Source organism: Scomber japonicus, chromosome 12, assembly GCF_027409825.1.
Source record: "Scomber japonicus isolate fScoJap1 chromosome 12, fScoJap1.pri, whole genome shotgun sequence".
Lineage (NCBI taxonomy): Eukaryota > Metazoa > Chordata > Actinopteri > Scombriformes > Scombridae > Scomber > Scomber japonicus.
In genome coordinates this window covers 10,130,946-10,147,476 of record NC_070589.1, presented here as the reverse complement: position 1 = coordinate 10,147,476, position 16,531 = coordinate 10,130,946, and the positions used below count along the sequence as shown (strand labels likewise).

Genomic DNA, 16,531 nt, shown 5'->3' with positions numbered 1-16,531 from the left:
TTCCAGCCAGTGCTAATTATTCTGTGAAGTGAGTCCCCGGCGCCCCTCAGATCACATAGCACTGCAGCTGCCCGGCTGTGCAGCAGACCAACTGCAAGGGCTATAATAGGAAGGAGAGGTAGAGTTGCGCAGCTGACGATGCTGATTCCGAGGAGCTAGGGCTCTGCAGTCCTATTTAAATCACTGTCGATCCTAAAGGCTTATTAGAAAAATGTCGCCTTGTCAAAACACCATATTTAACATGAGGAACATGTGCCAATAGGTGCTGGCACAAATATACTGTACATATAAACACCATCATGTGTTTTTATATTCATATAGCATTTCAAGCCTAGAGAAGTTATTGTGTTTTCCACTGGGCTACCTTTATTGTAAAATCAGTGTTGCCAAGGAAACTACATGAGTGATAGGCCTACTGATTACTAAATTGAACAATGATGTACTTACATACCTTTTCAATTCCTGTTTTATTTCCATGGTAGTCACATTTCCATGACAGAGCCCACACAGTATCTCAAAATGCATGCTTACATCATACAGATGTCACAGGCCTAACTATAACTTCTGCATAATCACTGGTGGTAATTATTCCAAAAACATTGGTTCAATAAACCTCAGCAAACCCTTTAACGACCTTACTCACATTTACATAACTGTCTATCAGTTTTCAGGCCTGTTTTGTTTTCATACTTTTTGCCTTCAGTAAGATCTAATGTTATGTGGCAGATCTCTTTTCAACCCGTTAGGCTTCCTGTGCATAGATTCACCATGGGGATCAAGGCTGCCCTCCCCAGATATGAGCTGTATCTCTACACAGCTGTACTCTCTGTGGCCTTGATATGGACAGGCAGTTGGATATTTGATGCTTCAAGCGGTGAGTGACTGTTTATCTAGTAGTGCAATCTGCTGCCAAAAAACAAGATCTCTACCTACAACACTGTTCTATCTAACCCTAAAACTGTGTAGAAAGCTAATTTAGCAGATTAAACGGATCCCCTTTTCTCTTGAGGAATTTCTGCATGTTCCTATTAATATGAGGACAATTTAAAGATGGTCTAATTACTTGCTAATTATTTTCCTGATGGAGGCATGTCAGACTGAGATCCCTGCTGTACAACAGTAACACTATCTAACTAATTTCACGCCTTTCATCCTCATGTTTGCGTGTATTCAGACTGTAAAATGCTAAAACGAGTCTCTTCATACACTCTACTGAATGGCCTGAGTGTAAACTGGTGGATGGCACTGTCTGTCACAGTCAGTGCTGTCAGATTAGCAAAGGCAGAGTTGTCAGTCATCATTTTGTCCTACTTCTTTAGTTTCCTTTTCTTTAATACTATCTGTCTCTTCTATGTCATTTTGGCTGCTCAGTCTGGGGGCATTTGTCATCATGCTCAGGTCTGCATGCTACAGTAACACTGTATCCTGGTAGTAGAAGTCTGGCTGTGTTCCCAGAAGTAAGAGGCTTTCCCTCAATGACCCTCACATTTTGATATCCTTTTTCATAGCCATTAGTGTAATCAGGTATCACTGCTGGATCTACTGTGATGCTGCATACCAATCGCATTTGTTGCCGTATTCTCAAAATCTCAACATCATTGTGATGTGACCCTTCTTATTCTTATATTTATTCTTATTTTTATTTTGTATAGTAGCATTTAATTCCGGTTATGCATTGAATATAATATAATAATCTCCTACATACAGATTATGATGCACGAGTGTAGCTGTTAGCCTCAAAAATAGAAAGCTTCGCAATGAGTGTGTTATGTAATATCTCATGTTATCAAATGAGCTTAATGTGCTCTCACACCCTCAATTCACCAAATAATCCAACATTTGTACCAAAGCTGGTTAAGATTTGATTCCTACAGGACGTTTTTTCACAGTAAGGTTATTTCAAAAATGTTCAGTGCTCACATAGAAGCTCAAAAATAAAGCCACCTAAATCCTGGACAGGTTTACCACATACTGCCATGTTGCCATGAGTTGAAATCTTAGTACTTCATTTATTAATTATATTATTTATTTATAGGTGCACAATTTCTAACATAATGTTTGGTGATTTTTTTTCTTTGTTCAGAGAATGTAAACAGAAAGGTCTTCAAACAAAGTGTGAAACCAGGATGGCATTATTTTGGAAGGAAAATGGTGAGCTGCTCACATATAAATTCATATATGTACCTATTTGTATTCTAAAAGTAGACGTTATGAAGCAAGATATTGACAGAGAGAACTTATCACCTGTTATTAATGCATCTTTCTTTGCCACAGGATGTCGCAGACTTCGAGTGGATGATGTGGTTCTCTACATTCCGCAATCATATCCTTTTTGCTCTCGCCGGCCACGTGATCTTTGCCAAGATATTCACCCTGGTCTCTCCAAAGGTGCGTGCATGTGTGTCCTAGAGAGGGTGTGAGTGTCCATGAGATACCACTGCATTCTGATTGTAAACAGGTATAATTGCTTGTCTCTTTATTGTATATGCGTATGTATTGAACTTGTATGTGTGCGTGTGTTTGAATGTGAATGTGTGTGTGCGTGTTTTCTCCAATCAAGGCAATACATCAGATGAATATGTGATTTAAACTAGTTTAATGTAAAGCTAAATTGCACTGATTACTGACAGTAGTGCTATACAAATAATTCAACTCAATTTCAATCTATTTAATTCTTAACCAAGCAACAAAGAACAAACCAAACACATGAATGACTTGATGCATGGGCATGAGTTGAATGCTGTGGGATTGGGTTGGTATTGGTGTTGAGTTCTTGTCTGAATGCACAAGTAATTGTTGTGATTCTGTGAATATTTTTGACATATTTAAAACAGTTCAATATGTTTTAAACATGTTTCTATCTTGTTTCATGCTTACAATGAAGATTGGTATAGATGGATGTAAGGTAACATTAATAAACTTGTCATGTTTCATTTAAATCATTGATACCTGGATGTTTGATCTGTTTTTTCCACACAATCTAATCTTTTTTCAATCCTAATATAAATCCATTGTTGTACATACACACGTTATTGTACTTACACCACTCTCTTCATGTGTGTTGAATTGAATTATAAATAGTACAAAGATACTGACATTGCATCACACTGAAGCTGGCTCCTCTTTACCCACAGCACAGATCCTTGATCTTTGGTGTGTACGGTGGTTTAGCAGTCCTGGTCACAATGGGCTGGACCTTCATGGCTCTGGTTCTGTCTCACTGCATCATGCTCTACAGTGTCGCCATGGTCAAGAAGAAATGGTTGTGCTTTGCAGCAGGCCTGGCCACACTGGCCTCAATCAAGCTGGAGCCCTATAACTCCTGGCAGGTGAGTAGTTCTCTTACTGCAACCTTTCAGGAATAACTTTTGGTAAACTAATGCAGGCGACAATGTTTGACGCTCAGAATAACTCTGACTCTTGCAGGAAGCCTTGGTGAGTGGCTCATTTGAACTACAAGACATCCTGTTCTACGGAGGCTGCGGCTTCAGCATCATGCGCTGTATGAGCTTTGCTTTGGAGAACTGTGAGAAGAATGATGGCAACTACTCATTCTCTGACCTGCTGAAATACAACTTCTACCTCCCCTTCTTTTTCTTTGGACCTATCATGACTTTCGACATGTATCATGCCCAGGTGAGGGTTAAAGGTCAAACTCAATGTGAAGACAAATGACATGATTGAACAGTCCACTGAGATTTGGCAGATTTTGGCAGTCACTCATGATGGTATATTGCAAAAGGCTGTAAAGGCTGTATGTAATACCCACATATAATCCCATTTTAGGAAGCCGATTCATGTATATACGATATGGATGTGTTTATATATAATGCAATTTGAAATTCACTGGAATACTATTAATCCTTAATTATAACAATTGTCGGACATCTGAATTAATAGAGAGTGGTTTTTAATTTAATAAAACAACAAAGGCTTGCTCATAAAACTGGTTAATTTCCATAGGCCAACAACACCAAGCTGACCCGTAAGGAGAGGGAGATGTGGAACATCACCACCAAAGCCGTGTTGCACTTGGGAGTTATTCTGATGGTGGACGTCTTCTTCCACTATCTCTACATCTTGACAATCCCCAATGACATGAAGCTGGCCACCAAGCTGTCTGACTGGTGTTTGGGTGAGCGAGATACTATTATGTAATAATAATGTGTCATGTGCATCTGGTATTAGTGCATGTATTTTTGTTTTTTAAATGGGACAGCTGACATCGATAACAGGCATTATTCAGTATCTTTTAGCACCAGCTGTTAAATTTTCATACAATAAAAAACACAAATCATCATTGTTTATGGCCGATTTCTTTTCTATGTCTTTGCTGATGTGGAAATTAGTAATAAAGCATTGGGACCACAATTGGAACCTAAAATGCTCCATTCTTAACCTAGAACAATGAATTTGTTCAGCATCTTAGTTTAAAACCTATATGTAAATAAATACATAAAATTGCAAAGAAAATGCAATGGTCTGTATTAGTCATTATGACTGACAGACATCCAATATTTACTGAAGGGCTAATATCCAGTATTAGCTCCATGCATCATTTCAAGCTTTATGTAGTTGATCAAACATTAAACTTGCTTTGTTCCCATGTATACTTGTGTAGGTGGTCTAGCTTATTCCAACCTGGTGTATGACTGGGTGAAAGCTGCTGTGATGTTTGGCGTCATCAACACTGTGGCTACACTGGATCACCTGGACCCTCCTCAGCCACCCAAGTGTATCACCATGCTCTACGTCTTTGCTGAGACGTAAGTGTGACTTGCACTTTTAAAAAATCACTGTACTGTTTAATTTCTATTCATTGGCCTCACTAAACCTTGAACTTGTGTAAAAAGACTTACATGGGACATTTCTCTCTTGTTTAGGCACTTTGATAGAGGCATCAATGACTGGCTGTGCAAGTGAGTGTTTGATTTTAAATTCACTGGTTTAACTAACAGATGCATCAGTATAGAAAGACGTTGATTCTTCATTGAGTTAAATCTGAGTTCATATTTTGCAGGTATGTTTATGACTACATTGGTGGGGATCATGACAAAATCTTCAAGGAGCTCCTGGCAACTATCTGCACCTTCGCCATCACCACTCTGTGGCTGGGCCCATGTGAGCTGGTTTACATCTGGTCCTTTTTCAACTGCTTCGGCCTGAACTTTGAGCTGTGGGTGGCCAAGCTCTTCTCTTTTCCGCCATTTTCTACCATAGAGGTGAGAAACATTAAGATAAAAAGCACTTTATTTCAAGTCATTTAACCTACAATCAAGTATAATTTGTGCCAGATTCCTTATGTGTCCTGTGTCCTCTGTTTTTAGTATGCTATGGGTGAAGCCATGTCACGCAGGATCCGTGGTGTGTTCAATGCCGCCAACTTCTGGTTGATCATCCTCTACAACGTTCTCGCTCTCAACAGTTTGGAGTTTGCCAAACTGGTGGGAAGAAGATTGATTTTCAAAGGTACTGAACAACAATGGTGTGGAGTATGTAAAAAGAGGTGTCTCTGTCAGTTCTAGTAAAAGCAATCACAGACATAAAAAGAAACTGGATCCCAAAGGGCTCCATCCTCAAGAGATCACATTTTCTTCACATAAAACAAATCTTAACAACAGAGCATTGGCAAACTGAGAAGTTGTTGACAGAATTATGGTATCTGTCAAACATGCGCTTAGATCACAGTACAAAGAAACCTGCATTCCTGTAAAGTCATACTTTTTCTTTCTTCTTCTCCCCCTCCACTTCCTCCTCCTTTCCCTCTTCATCTTTTTCCCTCCAGGATTTCCTCTGTCCACCCTCTCAGTGTTACTGGTGACCTACTGTGGCGTGCAGCTGGTGAAGGAAAGGGAACGACAACAGGCCCTGCTGGATGAACCTGAACCGGTGAAGCCAGTAGATGGTGGCAAAGAAAAAGCAGAATAAGCAAACAGAACAAAAACTCAGTTTCACAGACTTCCTGGTCAACACACTCACTTTGCTCCATCGTCGGCCCAAACCGCCTGGACTGTAAGAGTCAGTCACCACTTACATTGTTCACACGCCTGTTTGTCAGAAGCAAGGCAATGTTTTGAACTGTGAATGATCCTCAAGTGCACTTGCTGTAGATAATCACCACGTCCTTTGGCACAAACCCACCGATGATACATTTTGTATTTGTATTTTATCTGAACAAGAGATTGTTTAGCAAATGAAGGGCCTGCCAAATATTTTATGATGTTATACCTAATAGTACATTCAATAGCATACAGTATCGTAAAGGAACAACTACTTTGCTCTGTGTGGTTGTTCCCTGTGTTCATTTTTGATTTTCCTCAAATTTGGACATTCTTCCTTTCTTTTTAAACATCATGATTTTTATCATTTTTTGTCAGGCGGTGTCTTAATTTTGCCTTAGACACCTTGGAACCTAATCGTAATAATATCTGAAAGGGTTAAAACTTGAAGTAACTTGAATCAGGGTGCAAATAATGGAGTGAGATGAAGAAAAACGAAACAAAGGGTGCTGTGGAGACTTCGGTCTACCACATTGCTTGCAGCTGATTGTGATGCATTGTGTAATTGCTCTACCGTCACACAAGTCACAATATATTGGATAGTCTGTTTAAGTGTTGATTAAGAATGTATTTGATCTATTGTAATGTTAAAGAAATCGAATGTAGTTCAGACAGAGAGCTGTCCACACTTGAAAAACAGAGAATGACTGCTTTACTCCAGTACTACACTGTCCACAGGAGATTGCTGTAGGTGTGACATTTCAGCATATCTTTCCTACGCCCTCTCTCACATGATCCAGGCTGTGAACGTACCAAGATCAGAATGAGGCCCACAGTTGGCTATGAAAGGCAATAGGCCCAGCAGGGAATATGGGTCAATCTTATCCAGCCTGTCACCGAAACCTGCTGTGTGTCTTCGGCGCTGCAGGCAGTCGGAGGATGTTTGTGCAGATTGTAATGCCTCTTCTCTCAATGTAGGGTTTTTAATCGAAAGTGTTTATTGACTTGAAATAAAGTTTTGTTTCATCCAGAAGTGAGTTGAGTGACTTCTAAACTGCTCTCTAATTAGTTTTATTTCATCTGATACAACCTACACCTTTACCTTTGACAGTTCCTATTTACACATGTTGTTGGGTCATCAAGTAATTCCCACACAACTCATACACTCCCCCAACTTCAACTTCAGCAGACATCTCATGAGCCTGTGTGAAAGGCCTTTAATGTATTCTATACTGTAATGTCCAAATTAAACTCAATACATTGAAATACCAATACAAATCACAATTTAAGGTGCTGCCCCTATTCAATCATGGGAACAACAATGGGATCGAAGCCCCTTGTACTTTACATTGACGGGTTTTAGAGGCACAGTTAAATGTAACTTAACTTTCATCATGGTCATTAGTTTTACCTGTAATTCTCCTTCTGTGTCAACACAAAATGCTGTTGGTCTGTGTTCATAACATGTAACCTGACATAGGTGTTCCTAATTACTAATCAACAGGTGACACACACTTTATACCATTATTGTTCCTTTTATATTAGGTTACCGCAGAGGTTCTCTTTCCAAAAGTATCTTGAAGTAGTATCTTGAATAAAAGTAAAACTGGAAATATACAAAGGCAAAAAAGAAGAAATACATATTAACAGATTATTATTTCTCCCTGAAGGCACATTTTGGAATCCAATGTTTTTTCTTCACTCACAAGTTGGACATGAAAGAAATCATTCACTTAACTTCCAGACAGATTATTGCTACATATGAGGTAATTTCTCCCCATTAGATGGCTTAATCTGTCTACCAAATCCATACTCATACAGTTATTCTACGCAGGTTTTAAGTATGTAATGTGTTCACAATATAAATTTACAATATAAAGTATACACAAAACAGTCAATATGGATACTAAAATGAAAAACTTGACTTTTGAGGGTGTTGTTGATGGATAGCCCCACAATGCAATTCTCAAAGGAATTAGAGGAGGTGCTCACAGCTGCAAGAAATAAACCTAATCATTTTGCTCTTTATTTATGCAGCTTAATTGATAGAAGCACTCTTAAATCAGAGCTTGATTACATATGTCAAGTGTTTAATCATTTTCAGTTAGTATTTTAAGTTAGAATTAATCAAGGCATAACAAATTAAATGGGAACAAATTCAAATGCTTTTTTCTGTGGTTTGTTTCTTACTTAGACCACAGTTGTTCTTTTCAGCCAGTAGGTGGCAGTGTTTGTTGATCAGTCACACTCAGGGTGTATGTCTGGGTCTATAAAAGTGGTTGCACATCATAATCTTTATTAAATCCATGTATGATGATAGATTACAAAAATGTAGCCTGTTTCCTAAAAGACCATTTGTTTGATAATTAACCATTTTGTATGATTTGGATGGGCCAGATAAAGAGTGTAAAGTTATTTTCTAACTTTTTTGCCTTTAGAATTGTGTACTAATGTGTATTTGACTGCTCTCGAAAAAGTGTTTTGATGCTATTCAAACAATTATATATACAATGGTGGACAATAAAGGTGTATAATGTGTCACTTGAATAATGAAGTGTGTCTCTTGCTTGGGTGTCAGGGGATGTTTATTATGCAACATGTTAGTCTTCCAGGAACCATGTTGCCTATACTCTGTATATACAGTATATCCTTCATTAATGTCAATGTAGCCTGGTACTCACTTCCACTATTCAAACAGTATTGGATTACATCGAGGAAAACAACTTGGTAAAAGTGAGAGAAAACATCAAAGTAACACAATCTTGCCAAGCTGCCTGGTGAGATGTTCTGCTGTATTTAACATGCCGTCACTGCTGTGTCACTCAGCTGTTTGTGGGGTCTGTGTGGTGCAGCAGTGCTTTCCTGTCCACCAAAATGCATTCCTCAGATTTGTGAGGGAGTTTTCTATAAATACACCTGACTTACAGAGTGACTGACAGCCACAGACAGCTGCAGCAACCAGCCAACCCGTAGAGACTATCCACAGCAATCTGAGCAGCACTGTGAATGCTGACAGTCCCTTTCTGTTGTGGAGAGTAACTAGTGTGCCCCTCTTCTACGTCTCTCCCTCCCACAAAACCCAACCAGGACAAGGTGGCAGAGCAAAATGGCTGCCATGACTATAGACCCGGCGGAGCAGCCTCGCATGTACCAGCAGACCCTTCTTCAGGATGGACTGTGTGACCTCTTGGAGAATGACAAGTTTGTCGACTGTGTCCTCAAAATCCAGGACAAGGAGTTCCCTTGCCACCGCTTGGTTCTGGCAGCCAGTAGTCCCTTCTTCAAGGCCATGTTCCTGTCTGACCTGGAGGAGAGCAAGAAGCGTGAGATAGTCCTCAAAGATGTGGAGCCTGGTGTTATGGGAATGATCCTGCGGTACTTGTACACCTCTGACATTAATTTAACAGAGCAGAACGTCCAGGATATCTTCATGGTAGCTAACATGTACCAGATCCCCTCCATCTTCTCTGTTTGTGTGTCCTACCTCCAAGAAAAGCTGGTGCTGGGAAACTGCTTGGCTATCTTCAGGCTTGGGCTGCTCCTGGATTGTCCCAGGCTCACTCTGGCTGCTCAGGAGTTCATCTGTGAACGTTTCCAGGTTGTTGTCAGGGACCAGGACTTCTTGCAGCTGGCCCCGAGTGAGCTGGGCATCATCATTACTTCAGATGCCCTCAACGTTGAGAGGGAGGAGCTGGTGTTTGAAGCCGTGATGGACTGGGTCAGACATGATGAGAAAGACCGTGTTAAGGACTTGCCAGACCTGTTGCACTGCATCCGTTTCAGGCTGATGCCTTTGGATTATTTGAAAGAAAAAGTGGAGCGTAATCAGTACATTAGGTTAAACCAGGAGATCAAGAAGGATCTGGATATGGTCAAGGATGCTCACAAAGGTCGTCTCCCAAAGCCCAGAAAGCTCAGCAGTGAAGGGGCAAAGGGGGGAGAAGGTGATGAGGAGGTGGAGGAGGAGGAGGGATACCTGCCGGGTATACTCAACAACAACCCTCGCTTTGGGATGTTTGAGATGGAACTGTTACTTATGATCAGTGACACAGGGACTGTGGCATATGACCCGGTAGGAAATGAATGCTTTGTGGTCTCAGAATCCACAGAAATTCCCAAGAACCATTGCAGTCTGGTGACCAAGCAAAACCAGGTGTTTGTTGTCGGGGGGCTTCTCTACAACGAGGAGAATAAAGACGAACCATTCAGCTCTTACTTCCTACAGGTAGAGAATCAGTCATGAAGACCACCAATAGCTCTTTATTTTGTGAAACTGAAAGAATGTTTTAATCCTGTACCTATAAAATGCAGACTGTTTTGTGTATCTCATTCCTCACTGACCTATCATTCCTTTCATCTCCAGTTTGACCCAGTAAGTTCAGAATGGTTAGGAATGCCCTCACAACCCAACCCTCGTTGCCTGTTTGGGCTGACTGAAGCTGAGAACTCCATCTTTGTTGTTGGAGGCAAGCAACTGAAGGAGGGAGAGCACGCACTGGACTCAGTCATGATCTATGACAGACAGTAAGTACAGATACCGCATTTAATATGGAGCTGTACCAATGATAGTCCACACTGTCAAAGTAATAATAAGAAAAGATACAATAGGGCTTCTCGCTGGTCAGCACTAGGGCCCTAATTAGAAAGAAGTAGCGGAGCATAATAAAAAGCCAAGAGAAAATCACATCTCTCCAGTCTTTCCTGATGCATTCATGTAAATGCTCATTGGGCTTCACTGTATTAAAAACACTTTCTTTTTTTTAAATGCATTTTTTATAAATTTTTTGATATTACAATGATCAACTTTGTGATGTTGTGACTCATTATACTGTAGCATCTATAACAGATAAAATGTAATTCATTTGGGCTACAAACACAGTACAGTCAATTAATTTAATTATTGTTCAATAAAGTATATTTCTAAAAATAATAATCTATGCTGTATCCATTATCTAAATGAAAATGTACTCAAACAAAACAAGGGAAGTCTTTTTGGGAAATGTATTCCATTGATTATTAATTAAGCTTGCTTTTACTACATTCGAATTGCCAGTAAAGAAAATTGAAAACAGCAAAGTGTACAACCATCTCTCTCATAGTCCCATTAAAGGAATTACATAATATTTTTATGGCTCTAGTAAAATGCCATATGAGAGGCATATTTGTGTCTTCTAGTGCCTTCCAATTATTTATTGATCAAAGTTATTGCAGCATGTATGTGTAGAATCACCTCTATCATCTATAGAGCCATTGCTCATGATGTTTTTCTTTTTGTGTACCCAGGTCATTTAAATGGGGAGAGTCGGACCCTCTGCCTTATGAAGTGTATGGCCATGGAGCTGTGTCACACAAAGGTCTTGTCTATGTTATTGGAGGGAAGTCTGAGAGCAAGTAAGTGTGATACCAGATGATATAACTCAAACTATAATCTGATATTGTATCATTGTATGATTACACCTCAGGAGTGTGTCTGAACACTGTTCAGACACACTCCTGAGGTGTGTCTGTAATTATGGAAAAAGATAATTATTTGACATTCCTTACTCAATACCACAGTAAACCATCACAGTTTGTGATGGTGCCATCATTTTCCCAACTCAAAGTATCAACAGATTTTTAAAAATCAAAGCAGCAGAGACTGAGATATCCTGACTTTTAGTCTCTAGTACAAGTTCCAAAAACACTTGATCCCACAATTCCCATAATGTAACTTAACTGCATTTTTCATTTGACTGTGCATGCTTCCTGAATGTCTACTTCTTTAAAACCCCACAAAACAGTCTCATTCCCAACCGAGATAACCCTGATTACATCATCAGGGTTATTTATTAAACTTCAACAGCAGACAAACATGTGAAAACATGGCACATGTTGCCATATACCATGTCTTCACGGGCTGAGTAGCACTCCTTGTCATGAGTAAACCAAACTTCATGTACCAAACCTGTGGAGAGCCTCTTTAACACACTGTATTAAATATTTATGTGCAGGAAATGCATGAAGAGAGTCTGTGTCTACAACCCCACCAAGTTTGAGTGGAAGGACTTGGCTCCTTTGAAGAAGGCCCGCTCACTGTTTGGAATCACTGTCCACAAAGATCAGATCTTTGTGATTACGGGGGTCACAGATGAAGGCCTCACCAGCTCTTCGGAGGTCTACGACATTGCCAGCAACAAGTGAGACAACAGTTGTTTTATATGACCACTTTATCTCATCATTATGAGGTGAAGCATCTGTCCACAGTAGTGAAATGACTCACAGGAGCGTGAACAGCAGATCATTAGGTCATAAAATAGCACTGGTAGTACTGCTCTGTGTATCGTACAGTAATATAGATGCTTATTTTACACCATCATCACTTCATTTTGTGTGTCTACGTGTGTGTGTGGGGGGGATTATTTTCCTGTTATGCTCCAGGTGGTCCGAGTTCACAGAGTTCCCTCAGGAGCGCAGTTCCCTTAATCTGTTGTCGATGGGAGGTTTCCTATATGCTGTGGGGGGCTTTGCCATGATGCCCAGTGAGACCAGTGAGGAGAAAGTCCCAACAGAGATGACTGACATCTGGAGGTAAGAGCCCACTACATTATCTCAATATGCCTAAAGAGTGATTATAATGTCTTCATAATGGCTAAAGTAAAAAGAACATTTATATAATAATTTCCTTTTTTTATTTACTATTATATTGTTTATAATAGTGAGGACCTGAAGAAGTGGTGTTTTGGGTGTTTCTGAGTTCTTCCTACAGTTAAAATTACACCAACCCCACCACTTGGGAAAGTTTCTCCGTGTTCCCCTTAAATCTGAATGTATGGCATTATTTGTGACATCATCCTACAATTTATTTAATCATGGTCCAATATGCAAATTACACAAGGGTGATGTAGAGGCTCCAGTCAACACAGAATGAGAATGGACTTTTCAGAGAAGTAGGAGGCATCTTGTGTCCAGCTATTAAACTTTTGAAATGAAAAATATTCAAAACATCTGGATTTTTCAATGGAGGAGAAGATGTATTTTGATAATTTGAACCCCTTAATCAAACGTTGGGAGGAAAATTCATATCAGACATAAATTATGATTTAAAAGTATATTTTAGATTAAATCTTAAAACATGTCTGGAAATGATCTTGAACAACCCTACAGTATAAATCGTCAAATTCTGTGTTTTTCTAATTGCTATCAGATTTCATGAGCAAGTATTTGTAGCCTGTTGGCCAAAACTTGAAGTTTATTTTGAGGCAATCCCACGTACCCCATACTTGTTAGTTTAATACCCGATGAATCATCAAATGTGGACTAAGAGCTGAAAATACTTCCCAGAAAATACACTAATACCTTCTGTTGAGTAATATTTGCTAAAAACAACAGTGACCAGCTGTTTTATGTAATTAATAAATCTCTTCTTTAAAAAAAAACGAAAAAAAACTACTTATATTTACATGTTCTGTTTGAACAAAAGACATTTATATTAAATGTAGAATAACACTTTACTTTACCTCTGTCCTTAGGCCCTTGCATTGAATAAGCAAAACAACCCAAAACCCTTTAACGGGAAACATTTTTGGTAGAAACCTCAGGAAGAGCAAATTACATAATTACAGCAATACAACATAGAAAAGAGGATGATTATAAATGGATTTATGACATAGAATGTGATCTGGAGGATGCCAAACAACTTCCAGGTACTATCAAAAACAGAATTAAGCCATGTGACCTCCGTTACCACGGAGACCGGGGAAGAGGACAGACTACACATTCACACAGGGGAAACTCCCATCACACAATTCTCACACACGCACACAGATGAACGAGAGACAAGAAACCACACACAAGGAAGAGAGAGAGAGAGATAGATAGATAGATAGAGAGAGAGAGAGAGAGAGAGAGAGAGAGAGAGAGAGAAAGAGAAGGACAATAAGTTTGTTCATGTTGACATATCATAATGGCACACCCAAATGAAACCATCTCTTCTGTTATGAAATAATTTCTCAACATTTCTGCTGTGAAACAATTACTATTAATTTCCTACACATAAATATGAATACATGAAGATAATGAGGGTCTAAAATCGAAAATAAAAAATAATGTTTGACTCAATAAATTCAACTTCACAGAGATTATTAAAGAATCACCACCAAATCATTCTTTGTAGATGATAGGCGATGATATTGTATTTCCTATTTGAGGTTGGAGACACCCAACACTAACAATGTATTCTTCCTATAGATATGATGAGTCCGAGAAGTGCTGGAATGGGATTCTACGAGAGATCAGCTACGCGGAGGGAGCCACCGTTCTCCCAGTGTGTCTCAACACTCTGCGTCTCACCAAGTTATAACTGAACTCAACTGTGGCTTTGACAAGCTTAATGATGTATCATTATTATATAAGAGTACTCATTATGGACATTAGCCTGAAATTAGCTTTATAATGTTTTATGGTAACAACTGAACTTGGTAATTAAATCAGCATCAAGTTGTTTTATCTCATATTTTACAGCAGGGGGAGACATACATGTTTAGTTGGAAGTAGGAATAGCAATCAAGGACATGAGTTCAATTGTGAAATTTCTTTTATAAAAACCAAAATGTTGATTTGTATATCTGTTTGTTGTTGTTATATTATTTCATACATGTTCATTATCCAACATCTGTTTTATTTCAAGCAGAAATAAAGATAATGGCTGATTGTGTTGCTTCAAGTGATGAGTCTCACGTTCCTTCAAAAAACAGAGGCCCTGTGCAAAGTGCAAATGTCTTTATTCATGGTCATCTGATAATTTGTTCAATAACATCTTTATATCTGATTCCACATACTGTACAGTGCACAATATTTACATAGCATTTACATGGCAACAAATAGGAGACACATTATTGACATTATGCAAATACCATGAGTGAGGAACATAGTTTTAAATGTAAACATCAATTTCCAGTTGACACCTGAGCACTATAAATCATCACCATAAAATACATCATAAACCAATCCTTTAACCTTATTTACATGTTCATGTTATGTACAATAGCTGTGTGTGACATTAAGTCCGAGGTACTTTCAGTTAGTTTTAGTTTTACACACACACACACACACACACACACACACACACACACACACACACACACACACACACACACACACACACACACAGATACAGAAATACACACACACACTGCACACACACACACACACACACACACACACACACACACACACACACACACACACACACTGACGACAAAAAGAGGAAACATCATACTCCAACATCACTCCCACACACATGAAACTGGACACTGTCAATGTCTGTACATATAAACATCTGAAAATGTATTTTTCTGAGGAGAATGTGGTTTCTAATAAACATAACAGAATAGAGCGACAGGGAGAGTAAGCATGATAATATTACATCTAATAACTTTGAACTCTGTAAGCTTGCACTTAATGGTGTATGATGCTTTGAGTTAAATGCTAACGTCAGCATGCTCACGTTAAACTGCTAACATGCTGATGTTTTTCAGATATAATGTTTACCGTATTAACCATCAGCATTTGCAAAGTGTAAACATGCAAACTAATTAGCACTAAACACACAGTACAGCTGAGGCTGATGGCAATGTCATGAGTTTGTTAGGTATTTGGTTATTGAGTAGTATTTAAAGAAGAGCTGATGATGGCACTGGATGGAAAGTGTAATTCCTCCTCAGGGGGAATGAATGGTGGTACAAAAGTTCATAACAATCCTTACTCACCTAACATCTCACTCAGAACCATAAAGGTCAAGTTCATAGTGGCACTAGAAAAAAAAAGTAATTTGATCACCAAAGTCATCAAGAGTCATCCTCTGGGGACCATGAGGATAACAATTCATTTTATAGATGTTGAGATATTTCTCAAGATAAGTGAAAACTTTTACCTGCTGGTGGCGTGAGATGAAAAGTTAGAGGTTAACCAAAATCATTAAGATTTGTCTTCTGGGGAACATGAATAACCCTAACCCTAACCCATTTTATCCAATAGTTGCAGATATATTTAATTCTGGCCATTCAGTGCACCGACAGACTGACCAACTGACAATACAAAACATAGAGTCCTGCCACTGGCATGTCTATAAAACAGCTTGGTACAATAACATATATATTATATTTCAAGTGCAGAATAAAATAGAATAGAAAACAAACATTAGATGCAATTAAATGAATTGTCCATGCAATCCAGTTAATGGAAGTCGCATCATAATAATTCACTATATCGTGTATTGTGGGCTAATAATGAAATACATCTGGTCCATGGGTTGCAGAAGCAGTCCAAATGAATGTCTGTGCACTCAAACAAAACTAAAAGCTTCTGTAATCTGTGATAAATTTCACAAGCGAGAGCTTCAGTCTCTCCTCTGGAATGTTATCCGGCAGTAATTCAGCAGAGTGTACGCTCCGTATAAAACTGTCATACACAAGACAGGGACGTCCAGCACATTGGTTATGCTATAGATTCCTCCTCTGTGACTACTGGTGACGGTCTAATACTGTCTATTAACG

The 16,531-nt window shown here is 39.0% G+C and overlaps 2 protein-coding genes across 2 annotated transcripts; both read left to right on the top strand.

The window, feature by feature from the left end:
- Positions 1 to 752: 752 nt before the first annotated feature.
- Positions 753 to 6,567, top strand: hhatla (hedgehog acyltransferase like, a). The gene is made up of 11 exons (XM_053330608.1): positions 753 to 874; positions 2,084 to 2,151; positions 2,275 to 2,388; positions 3,135 to 3,329; positions 3,427 to 3,636; positions 3,964 to 4,135; positions 4,622 to 4,766; positions 4,884 to 4,919; positions 5,021 to 5,222; positions 5,328 to 5,469; positions 5,786 to 6,567. The coding sequence occupies exons 1-11, from the start codon at positions 769 to 771 to the stop codon at positions 5,926 to 5,928; spliced, it is 1,533 nt and encodes a 510-aa protein (XP_053186583.1). The 5' UTR covers positions 753 to 768; the 3' UTR covers positions 5,929 to 6,567.
- A 2,538-nt stretch (positions 6,568 to 9,105) lies between these two features.
- LOC128369535 (kelch-like protein 40a) lies at positions 9,106 to 14,683 on the top strand. Its single transcript, XM_053330607.1, has 6 exons — positions 9,106 to 10,224; positions 10,363 to 10,523; positions 11,283 to 11,390; positions 11,990 to 12,175; positions 12,417 to 12,566; positions 14,226 to 14,683. Exons 1-6 carry the CDS (start codon positions 9,106 to 9,108, stop codon positions 14,335 to 14,337), a joined length of 1,836 nt encoding a protein of 611 aa, XP_053186582.1. The 3' UTR covers positions 14,338 to 14,683.
- The last annotated feature ends 1,848 nt before the right edge of the window (positions 14,684 to 16,531 follow it).